General features: G+C 40.0%; 1 protein-coding gene across 1 annotated transcript in view; it reads right to left on the reverse strand.

The window, feature by feature from the left end:
• Positions 1-12,301, reverse strand: part of vat1 (vesicle amine transport 1) — a 42,648-nt gene that overhangs the window by 9,000 nt on the left and 21,347 nt on the right. The window contains exon 3 of the mRNA XM_037689247.1: positions 2,488-2,658. Within this exon, the coding sequence (XP_037545175.1) occupies positions 2,488-2,658 (171 nt within the window). The remainder of the gene's footprint in view (positions 1-2,487; positions 2,659-12,301) is intronic.

Here is a 12,301-nt window from a genome sequence, read left to right on the forward strand (position 1 = left end):
CTAGCATTTGTTTATTTTAGCTTTTAGCTAGTGTTTTGCTACTTTTGACTTTTAGCTAGCATTTTGTTTCTTTTAGCTTTTAGCTAGTGTTTTGCTACATTTATTTTCTATGTAGTATTTTGCGTTTTAAGCTTTTAGCTCGAGCTTTGTTTTTTTTTTTTTTTTAGTTTAACAACTCAGTTTCAGCTTCTTCAGAAAATTTTAGCAAAGTCCTTCAGCGCGCAGAATTCACATGCAGTGCTTCTACTTTCATTCTTGTCACTCGCCATTCAAGAAGAATAAAATGCTTCCGGTTCCTGTCAGTCCCCGAACAGATGGTTCATCCCAACAGCCTGACAATAAGGGTTTTCTTTGGGCTTATTAATGTCCAGCCATGAGGGTTCTGCCTTAATCATGCACCTTTGTGCCAGAGGGAACTCCTTAAATTGAGCTCCCCTCCCTGCCCCGTTGAGCTCCAGTCCTGTGGAGCGTAAGGGGCTCACAGCAGGACTCTGCTTGGACCACAAAACCCAAGAACTGACAGAGAGCCAAAGACAGAAGGATCATAGGTGGAGAGCAGCGCTGAACATCGATCCAGGCCTCTAATTAGATACAATCTGTTTAAAGTGTCACTCCTTCATCCTGGCCTGTCTGTTCGTCACAGAGGCAGGTTTCAGCGGGGGAGGGGGACAAAGAAAAGCGTCTGTCATAATAGCGCTGTACTTGAGGACAAAAAGATACTGTAGAACAGGAACTGGGCATCGTTTCATTTTGCTTAAATGTTTTCTTTTTTATTATGAATTTCTTGGCCTCTAATTTCGCTACATGAAACTGTTGCTACGTTGTTTGTAGCACATAGAGTCACTGTTTGTAAAAAAAAAAAAAGACTTTGCTTGGTGGGAAAAAGACTCCCAACGCGCTGCCAGTCTGGTGCAAATGGCAGCCAACTCTGCTGAGAAAATGCACAAAAACTCGTCGCCTGACTACAGTTTATTCAAACACGACCGTCAGAGTATTGCTTTGTGCCAGTGGGGACGTATTGATCCTCATGTTGACGACAAGTGAACAAATACTTTCCTATAATCACTCATCCTTTCTTATTAACTTTGTTTTTATTGTGCTCCAATTCACACAAATGCAATAAATAAATAAAAATTGTAGGGAAAAGGTCGATGTTTTAACTTTTAGCTGCTAGCTAGTATATTGATATTTTTTACTAGCCTTTTGCTACTTTCAGCTTTTAGTTAGCATTTTGCTTCTTTTAGCAAATATGTGGTGTTTTTGCTACTATTGGCTAGTGTTTTTCAGCTAAAGTTTTAGGTAGCATTTTGCTGCTTTCGGCTTTTAGCAAGCCTTTTTGCTGCTTCTAGCATTTAGGCGATGTTTTGCAAATTCTAGGCAGCATTTTATTACTTTTGACTTTTAGCAAGCGTTGCATTTCTCTAAGCTATCATTTTAATATTTTCATTTTTAGTTAGCATTTTGCTCTTTTTAACATATATGTAGTGTATTGCTACATTTGACTAGTGTTTTTCAGCTAAAGTTTTAGGTAGCATTTAATTACTTTTGGCTTTTAGCAAGTCTTTTGCTGCTTTTGCATTTAGGTAACGTTTTGCAGATTTTAGCTAGCGTTTTATTACTTTTGTTTTAGATAGCACGTGACTATGGTACTGTTGGCTTTTAGCAAGCGTTGTGCTTCTTTTAGCTAGAATTTTGCTACTTTCAGCTTTTAGTTAGCATTTTGCTTCTTTTAGCAAATATGTAGTATTTTGCTACTTTGGGCTAGTGTTTTTCAGCTAAAGGTTTACGTAGCATTTTGTTACTTTTGGCTTTTAGCAAGTCTTTTGCTGCTTTTAGCATTTAGGTAGTTTAGCAAATTAGCTAGTGTTTTACTACTTTTGGCTTTTAGCAAGTCTTTTGCTGCTTTTAGCATTTAGGTAACGTTTTGCAGGTTTCAGTTAGCGTTTTACTACTTTTGGCTTTTAGCAAATGTGCTTTTTTAGCTATCATTTTGATACTTTCAGCTTTTAGTTAACCTTTTGCTTCTTTAGTTAATAAGTAGGCCAATGTTTTGCTACTTTTGGCTAGTGTTTTTCAACAAAAATGTTGGTAACATTTTGCTACTTTTGGCTTTTAAGTTAGCTTTGCACTCCTTTTAGCTTTGAGCTAGCATTTTGTTATTTTCAGCTTTAACGGCTCATTTTCATCTTCTTCAGCAAAGTCATCCAGCACTCAGCGTTCACACGGCATTTCTGCAGAAAATTCAGTTTTATCTGGTTTGATTTTTTTTTTTTTATAATTTATCTCATAAATATAGTTGAGAATGTTTTGCTTTCTAAAAGTGTTGAATCAAATTTTAATAGAAGTCCTACAGATGTTCCTTCAGATGATTTTTTTTTGGCTAAATTAATTCATATATATATATATATAAATGCTGTACAGTCACATTCTCATGCAAACAAAACCCAGATGGAGCTCACTTTATCATGGTGGACACCAGTTTCTGACCTTTCGGACTGATCTTGCGGACTTCCTCCACGTAGTCCTTGGTGCGATAGTCGATGGCATGCGTGACTCCGCCCTGGCTGATGGTCTCATGTTTGCTGGCCGATGCAGTGCCGAACACGGTCACGTCCTTCACCGTCTTGCACAGCTGAGTGGCTGCAATGCCCACGCCGCCTGAAGGAAATGTGGAAAAATAAATATGGTACAGGAACACGACTTATCAAGAGTGTGGACAGCGATTCAAGACGGAGTGAAATAAGTTTCCGCCGTGAAGACTTTCACAAAACGAAGCTTGACATGAACCCATTGGAGACATATTTTCAATGGCAGGTAATGAGATTTGTATTATTTATTGTGCCAAACCGAGTTGATCACACGGTGGTTGTTTTGCTCAGGGGTACGTAAGAAGAAGCACATTAAACACAATCACATTAACCCAGCTGGCCTGAGGAGAGTAAACACCCACACACAGGCACAAAGTCCCATACATCCATCGCCACAGAAAGCAGCCATTGTCGCTCCGTACTAAATCCACTTTTTCTATTTGCATTTTCAAGACAATCTAAAATTCCACAGGAAGACAAAAGTAGCTGAATTATGAGTTTGTTCGGACGCTGTTGCACCAACGACTCAACAGCCACATTGTCCACGACCTAAATTACAAAGTCGAGATTTTAGAATATCTGTGTTTTTGCTCACCACGTTCGAATGCGTGTGCATAGCTGTGGCGGACGCCTCGGCCAGTGTTTGCTGAGGGAGCCGGTGCGAGAACTAATAGGTTACTGATAAGCTCGGTTGAAATGGAAGCTGACTGGAGCTGAAAGGCGTCCATAAAGGTCATTCATGCCTGACCAAGTAAAGAGCACATCTTATCTGAGGCAAGAAAAATAAAGACAAACAAAGGCTGCATCATCGCCCGCCACCGCCTGTGTGTGTTTCTCTGTATTGTTAGCAAAATATCTCATGAATCATGATTTTAATGAAACTTGCAGAAAGTAATCCCTGGATGTATCGTATATCTAGAAGCTCAATAACTTTCGGAGTGAACCCAAACCCAAAATCTTAGCAAACATGAAAACCATCAGTACCAGTCACTTTTGCAAGTATCGAGTATTTGGGGTTCGTAGCTGAGACCGATCGCCAACTCGTACTCTCAGGACAAAGAGATTGTGTTTAAAACTTTGATATTAACTATTAGTAAAATACTGCATGAACCACAGATTTTAAAGGAATTTTCCCAAGCGATCGTGGAGTATACGTGCACAACTGATACTCTGGTTGAGTCAACCCAATTCAAGATGGCTGCCACAGCCAACAGGTCTGCGCAAACACAAAAATAGCCATAACTCGCCCGGCTTGATCGATTTTAAGCCTAAATTTGGTGTGATATTAAATGAAGGTCTTTCGTGATACGTACTTTGAGTGCAACGTTAGAATGGATTTCAATGAAACTCTCAGAAAGTAATTATTGGCTTTACATCTACAACTAATTGCTGTAATTTCCGGCCTATAAGACGCTACATTTTCCACACACTTTGAACACCGCGACTTATACAAAGCTGCAAGTAATTTATGGAATTTTTTTGACGGGCTAACGAGCTTCATGCCGCCAAAACATTTACCCTCGTCTCACCCGGTGCTCACGTAGCTGTCGAATGCACGTCTCTCTTGTAGGGTGGGTCCTTGTGACTCACTACCTGTATATATAAAGGTAAAAAACCCTGACCAATGAAATCACAGAACCGGTCACAGAGGACCAATGAAACTTGATTCCTTGGTCCGTTCTCCCCTCCCTCTCCCTGTGGGAGTTTTCCCTTTCGTACACAACGGAGTATTTGCAGCCACTCGAAACAAACGTGAATCGTAAATCAAATCGCAAATCCGCCTCGAGACGAAAGTGACGGTGAGAGCGACAACCGAAGAGGCTGAGGACGTGTGTGAAGCTTTTCTGAGGTTATTCTAACACTGAAGAAAACGACTTCAGGGGTTTTACTGCACAAGAGAAATGAAAATAGAGATCAATGACTTTTCCTGTTAGGCTACTGTATTTTTTTTTTCTTAACCAGCTGTTTTACAGGCACTGTTTAGGAAAAAAATATATACTGTACATATTTGTGTATGTTACCATAGTATTTAATAAAAAGTTTAAAAATCTTTCCGTGTAAATAAGTCATGTTACAACGTGAACACCTGCGGCTTATACACAGGTGCGGCCTATATGTGTGCCATTTTTTTTTTTCTTTTTAAATTTACTGAGTGCGGCTTATATTCAGGTGCGCTCAATAACCCGGAAATTACGGTAACTTTTGGCGTCGTCCCAATTCAAGACGACTCGTCACAACTCATCAGCTTTAGTCTACACAAAAATAACCACAGCTCAGAGACTTTTACAGATATTTAGCTGATAGTTGGTGTGTAAGCAGCCGAAAGTCACTCAACGTATATTCTGAACACTAACAGGTCATGCATGAAATTATTTTCAACGTTTGACAAAAATGGTTACAACTTTATTATTAAATTAAGAAAATTTAAATTTTAGAGGGATAATATGAACATGTTAAGTGAAGTTAAAAAAATTATTTGTTTGTTTACACAGCAAACCCATTTATTAATCAGAAAGAGAAGAAGACGAGCATGCATGGGAAATGATTTCTTATCCAAGTGGAGGTTTTTTTCTCTTTACGAGTTGGGAACAAGCAGAAGCTGCAAGTTGCATTGCTCTCATTCTAAATATAGAATATTGTGCAGGAATTATCATTGCGTCTGTTGCACAAAGAGGCAGTGGTGCACCTCTGTGTCGCTCCATCTGAACATAAAATCTTTTCTGAGCCACTGAGCCTGTCTAATGGAACCGTTTCCTCTACAACAGCCAGGCACTTACGCTCTGTGGCAGCATAATCACAAAAAAAGAAAATAATCTGTCCAGTTCATATATTTCTTGAGATTTAACAAGATTTTAAATATTGTTTTTTTAAAGTCTTTGTTTGATAGCTTGAGCACATTTAGGAGGAAGAGGCCACAAGTCACGCCTGCCGTCAGCCATAATCGAGCTGACAGGAAAACAAAATCAAGGCTGTTGCTGTGGGATGAGAGCGCGGTCGTGGCTGCGTTATAACAGCAACCATCTCTCTTTGCTCTCAGTGAGAAACCAAGTTTGCGTTGCCAAGGTAACCTCAGCCAAATTGCCAGCAATGACTAAGCAAAGGGAACCATTTTGTTTCATTGACTGCTCTTCCTATGGGCATGCGAGAGTCCGCCGGTAGCCATCACGAGTTTGTTGTCATTTCATCTTTGACACGCTTAAACAAAATCATTTTATTGAAAGAATAAATTAATTAACAGGCACGTTCTCGTTACGACTTGCGTGCATATTTTTACAAATGCAAATAAGTGTCTGTGACAGCTTTACACAAACACCTGAGCGTCAGAAGACAGAAAAGAGTGAGATGTTGAATGAAATGAGTCTGGGTGGGAGGCTTAAAGACAGATTATTTTTATGGCTCTGTCACGTAGTAGCAACCCTTCAACAGGTGATGCAGGATGATGCATCCATTAATCTCATATGCTCACAAGCACCCGCGCACAGATTAATATTTAACCAAAGCAGCTGTCATAAACTCGGTGATTTCCCTTCTGCTGCAGCTTCATGGAGCAAATGAGCAACAAAGACAATCTGCAGAAATCTGCGTTTAATGTGTTTTCACAACGTTCAGAAAAGCATAAATCTCTTTAAAATCCGTTTCAAAACATTTACTCTAATTTTGTCTTCTTAAGCAACGATTTTACTTTTCTGCTACTTTTAGATTCAGCTAGCCTTTTACCTTTCAGCCAAACTTTTATTTTGGTACTTTTGGCTTCTAGCTCCCCTTTAGCAACATTTGGCTAGCAAGCATTGTGCTGCTTTAGTTAGCCTTTTGCTAATTTTAACTTCTAGCTAATGTATTGCTTCAAGAAATCAAGAAAGCTCGTCAGAGACTCTACTTCCTCAGGCGGCTGAGACGAGCTGGTCTGGAAGCTCAGTCCTCACCTCCTTCTACAGGTGTGCAGTGGAGAGCATCCTGTGCTCCAGCATCAACGTGTGGCATGGAGGCTGCACAGCTGCAGAAAGAAAAGCTTTGCAGAGAGTGGTGAAGGCTGCACAGAAGATGTTGGAGTCAGCCTCCCCACCGTCACAGACATCTACACCTCCAGATGCAGGAAGAGGGCCACCTGCATCATGAAGGACCACACTCACCCAGCACACACACTTTTTGCCCCACTCCCCTCAGGAAGGAGGTTGAGGAGCATTAAGTGAAGAACCACTAGACTGAGGAACAGCTTCTACCCTGAAGCTGTTAGACTCATGAATCTCTAGCTAGAAAAATCACTGTGATGCCACTTTGATTGGAGATTTGTCACTTTGTGCTGCTGATTTCTTACCTGCTGCTGGATTCATACCCATCTGCTCACAACAGACTCATGTGCAGGCTGCTGTTTAATACACCATATTATATTATTATTGTGGCATATATCTTAGATCCTTGTATACTGTTTCTTTTTTATAATTTATACTTTTGCTATTTTTGGGTGTAACTGGGACCTTGAGTACAATTTCATTCCACCTCATGTACCACATGTGATGGGAATAACAATAAAATCACTTTGAACTTTGCTTCTTTTTTATTTTAGCTCTTCTTTAGCTACATTTCATTTATGTTTTGCAACTTTTGGCTTTCGTTTAGTGCTTTGTTTGTTTTAGCATTTAGCTAACATTTTGTTCCTTTGGTCTTTAAGCGAGTTTTCTGTTTCTTCCCGCTTGAGTTTAGCTACTTTAGGCTTTTAGCTAGCATTTAGCTCCTTGCTTTAGTTTAGCGTTTACTGTTCTGCTTCTTCAGCTTCAAAAGGTTAGTTTCAGCTTCTTTAGGAAATTTCTGCAAAGCCACTCAACACTCAGAAGTCAAACGGCGTTTTTGAAAACAATTAATCAATAAATCTTTATTTTATTTGTATTTTCTTTGCGTCCTGCAGCAACAAGTTATGACTTTGTAAAAATCTGAATTTTATTAGACAAAAGTAACAAATGAAACATGTTTACAGCAAATAAAACATGTTCTCTTAGCTGTACGTGGTTCTGAATCCCATGGGAACCGACTGCTAAGCCTCCATCACAAGACTGCTGAGCTGTGCCAAGAACCCCCCCCCCCAGATAACACATCCATACATACACAGACCACACATTGTCAAACAGCTGATTTTAACTGCTAATCTGTAGAAATATGCAAAGATTAAAATATTACCCTTCTTCCCAGTTTTTGTCTTGGTCTTCGGCTCGAACCCGTCTCTCCTGGGAGTGCGTGGCCTCAGACCATGCCACGAATATCCAACCAGGAGAAAGCAGCTTAAGCAAATTCTTGCTGCTTTATTGCATTTATTCTCCTCAAGATTCAATTTAACTGTTTACACTTGGAAACGAGAACAATTCGCCAAAAACACATCCACCTCGCTGCTTTGTTTGACATTCCCCTCCGGGTGACACACTGGGGTTTTGTCTCGCTCTGAAATCTTTACATTCTTGGCACAAATTGAACTTGGCTTCCAGAGCGTTGCTCTTCGGAGTGAAGAGGAATTTCCCCCCAAAACACGGTGGAATCCAGATTGACACCGAGGTCACTATTATTGGTCCACACCCAGCAGTTCAACAGAATGGATGGGTGGGGACGGAAGGAACGGACACCACGTACCAAAACCTGTCAGTCAACTCTACAAAATGATCTCTCGGCCTTTATCCCCTAAATAAGCACGATCTCCCGTTGCGAGCTACGATCCCAGGTGTTGATGTGCTGTCAACACTGGAAGACAACCGGTCCCTCGTCTCTGAGACCCGTTTTGTTTTATTCTTGGATTTCTTCAACATATTTGCAGGTTTCCTCCAGGAGTCGTATCATCGCAGACCTATCATTAGGTTGTGGCAGCGACTCGGAGAATGAAACGAAAACACGAAAACGAGCATCTCTTTTCAGCCAGACTCGCAATTATTGGCATTTAGTTACCGCGCGACGCCGAAAGCCAACGGCCGACAATGTTTTCGCCTGTGTGGGTGTCTGTTAGCAAAATGAACCTCTGAACAGAAGTTTGCGAACTTTGGCATAAAAGGCGGTGGGCGATACACATTCCTTCAAGAAAGCAAACAAGCTGAAGATTTAATGGGTACCTTTTAAACCCAGAACATATTTGAGTGTTGTAGCAGGAGAACGAGCGCTCCGCAGGTATTACACTGGGTTATGTAAGCTGGTTGTTTTTCAGGGCTGGCTGTGAGTGTGGGCTTCAAAAGCAGCTAAACGTGCTCGTTCTCTGTCGGCGAATATCAGAAGAAGTCCAGTTTTAGTTTCTGGGTGATGAAAACAGGTTTGTGTTAAAACACAAACTACCGTACATAATTTGTGTTTTCCGTGAAAAGGCTGAATGAGCACCGAGCGCTGAATGAATGAAGGAAATGTTGAAAGTAAAACAAGCAGAACAGAGGCTAAAATCAGCAAAACGGTAGCTTAAAGCTAAAATGAGCAAAACCATAGCTAAAAGCAAAAAATATCAACAATTGCTGAAAGCTAAAATTAGCAAAGCTGTAGCTAAATGCTAAAATTAGCCAAAAGTATCTCAAATTTACATAAGAAATGCTTAAAGCTAAACTTAGTAAAGCTGAAGCAAAAAGCTGAAATTGGCTAAACACTAAGTAAAAGTTAACATTAACAAAATTGTAGCTCAATTAAAAAAAAAGTAAAATTGTAGCTAAATGCTAAAATGCAGAAGCACCTAAAAGCTAAAATGATCAAAATCATAGCTAAAAATACCAACATTTGCTAAAAGCTAAAATGAGCAAAACCATAGCTAAAAACGCCAAAAGTTGCTAAAAGCTAAATTTAGCAAAACTGTAGCTAAATGCTAAAATGAGCAAAAATGTATCTAACATTAGCACAAGCTTAAAACTAAACTTAGCAAAACTGAAGCAAAAAGCTAAAATTGGCTAACATGAGCAAAATTGTAGTTAAACGCTAAAATTAGGAAGCAGTACCTAAAAGCTAAATAGAGAAAACCATAGCTAAAAATACCAACAGCTGCTAAAAGCTAAAATTAGCAAAGCTGTAGCTAAATGCTAATATTAGCAAAAAAGTATCTAAAATTAGCACAAGAAAAGCTTAAAATTAAACCTAGCAAAACTGAAGCAAAAAGCTAAAATTGGCTAAATGCTAAGTAAAAGTTAACATTAGCAAAAATTGTAGCTAAACAATAAAATTCATAAAATTGTCACTAAATGCTAAAATTAGGAAGTACCTAAAAGCTAAAAGGAGAAAAACCATAGCTTAAAAAATACCAACAGTTAATAAAAGCTAAAATTAGCAGTTGTAGCTAAATGCTAAAATGAGCAAAAAAGTAAAAAATTGAGAAGAATAAGAATAGCTCAAAACTAAACTTAGCAAAACAGAAGCAAAAAGCTAAAATTAGCAACAGCATCTTAAATCTAATCTAATTTAAAATGAGCAAGAGTACAGCAAAGCTAATATTAGCAAAAGTGTAGGTAAACTTGTAAATAAAAATCACAATTAGCAAAACAATAACTAAAAGTTAAATGTAACAAAACTGAAGCTAAAAGCTAAAATAAGTAAAACCTTAGATAAAGGCTATAAGACAATAGCTACAAGCTAAAGTAGCATAAAACCCAAAAAAACAAGTCCTGAAGCAGATTTCAGAGAATGTTTTGTGAAGAAATTGAAGAGCTCTCACCGTATTCCTATAGGGGAATTATTTCTAAATAAAGTTTATTAACTGAAGTCTTAGCGCAGCGACGTATTCACAGCCAAGCTGAACGTTTTTATATTTGAATGGTTGAATAAACACAAAGTTTACAGAAAACATACGTAAAAACATAAAGAGGAAACTAGAAGCAGCAAAACAAAAGTGGAGATGTTGAAAAAAGAACAATGCACTGAAAAATAATATGTATTTACACCCCCACCCCCCCACACCCACAGAAAACACACATTTTAAGTGCAGGATGAAACTTTAGCTGGTGCACACTCATTCTGCCACACACCCAGGTGTCCTAACAAAGGCTTCACATCCACCTGCGACTGCGTGGCGGTGGAGGAGGGGGTGGATGGGGGTCATTCGCCAAAGGCTGCAGCGATGGGAGTGCGAACGGAGCAACATGATTGGTGGGTGGGGGCGGAGGTTGCCCTGGTTTCCTTCCACTATCAGTGCAGCTGATCTGCCGCTGGCGAAGCCCGGCCCGGGGAACGCAGAGACGGTTCCACCACGCGGCTCAGACTCCCGCGCTCAGTGGTCAGAGCGAATTAGCTTCCTCTAAACTGGGGTACGACCCAGGGAATAGACTGGGGGGAGAGGAAATCGTTTTTACAGCCCAGACTTTTATTACAGCGAAAAATAAAAAATAAAATAGAAATCCCCAGCGGTGTGCAGTAAGTACTAGTGAGCTAAACTGCAAGGGACTAAATAATGAATGAGAACCGCAATCTGAGAAGGAGTCCAGAGAGAAATGAGATGTTTTCATAATCATTCAACCTCAGAAACGGTTTTTGCTTGTCATTTTTCCATCAGCTGTGCACTCAGAGTGAATCCGCCGGAGGCCCTGCCTGCAGATTTGACAGCACTCATGAGAATCAAACGGATGTGATTCTCATCGGAACAGCCGAGAGACACCTGCTTCACCCACTTGGAGCCTTTAAATTAATTTGCAGCGAGGTCGTGGCGCGTTTTAAGAGGCCGGACTCTTTCTAAGATGATGTTTTTAGACATCCAAGCTCTGCAAGGCCAAGCTGACAGTTGACAAATAAAACACGACATCTAATCGCTCCTTCTTCACAGCAACAAAAGGAGTCGAGGCAGCGAGTCAAAAAGAAAAGGCTCTTAAGGAAAAGTTTTTAAGGTAATATAAAATGACAAGCATTTTTGAGGTTAACGTTTAACAAAAACTTGCAAACGAGAACTTGCAAGTGTAAACAATGGCTCCTCCATCCTGCAGCTCGGCTCTGGAGGATTTAAAGAAAATCAAGCGCATCCTGAAGTGTGTCAAACGGAGCAGTTTGAAAGTTTACTCCAGTTTTCCGGGTACAGTAGTCCCTCGCTACTTCGCGGTTCGACTTTTGCGGACTCGCTCTTTCGTGGTTTTTCAACGATGGCCACCTTTAATATTACTCATGTGATTGGGACAGTGTGAGATAAAAAGTTAACCCCCCCAAAAAAAAACTTCAGACAGGCGTCACCATTTTGTAGTTTTCTTTCAATAAGCCTATACTCTAACGTCAGTCAAAAGAACTACATTACCCAGAAGCCAACAGTGCTTCCGGCTGTTGCTGTTTGCCAAAATGGAGGGATCGCTACGCTATCCATGAAGCTGACAGAACTGGAAGGAAAGTCGCAAATAATCCTGAAGCTTCCTCAATTATCCATGCACACATCAAATGGGCAGGGCAGTGGGCTTCGTCGCTGCAGGGTAGGTCTGCAGAACCAGAACCGAGTCCAACCGGAACTGAGCTCGCTGCTGGTCTGCAGAGCTGGTGAGTAAAATTTACAAGTACAGTACATATGTGTATGTTGTTAAAATGACGTTGGTTTAAGAGTTTAGATCATTGTAAGAGTGTGGGAAGGGTTTCTAAAGCCTTAAAAGATATATAAATACAGTAGTCCCTCGTTTATCACGGGGATCTGCACCCTGAAGCCCCGTGATAAGTGAAAAACCACAAAGTAGGAATAGTAGTACAAGTAGTAAGTAGTAGTTTATTTTAGTATATATATATATATATATATATATATATATATATAT

This window comes from Nematolebias whitei, chromosome 15 (assembly GCF_014905685.2).
Source record: "Nematolebias whitei isolate Nwh7 chromosome 15, NemWhi1, whole genome shotgun sequence".
NCBI classification, from domain to species: Eukaryota; Metazoa; Chordata; class Actinopteri; order Cyprinodontiformes; family Rivulidae; genus Nematolebias; species Nematolebias whitei.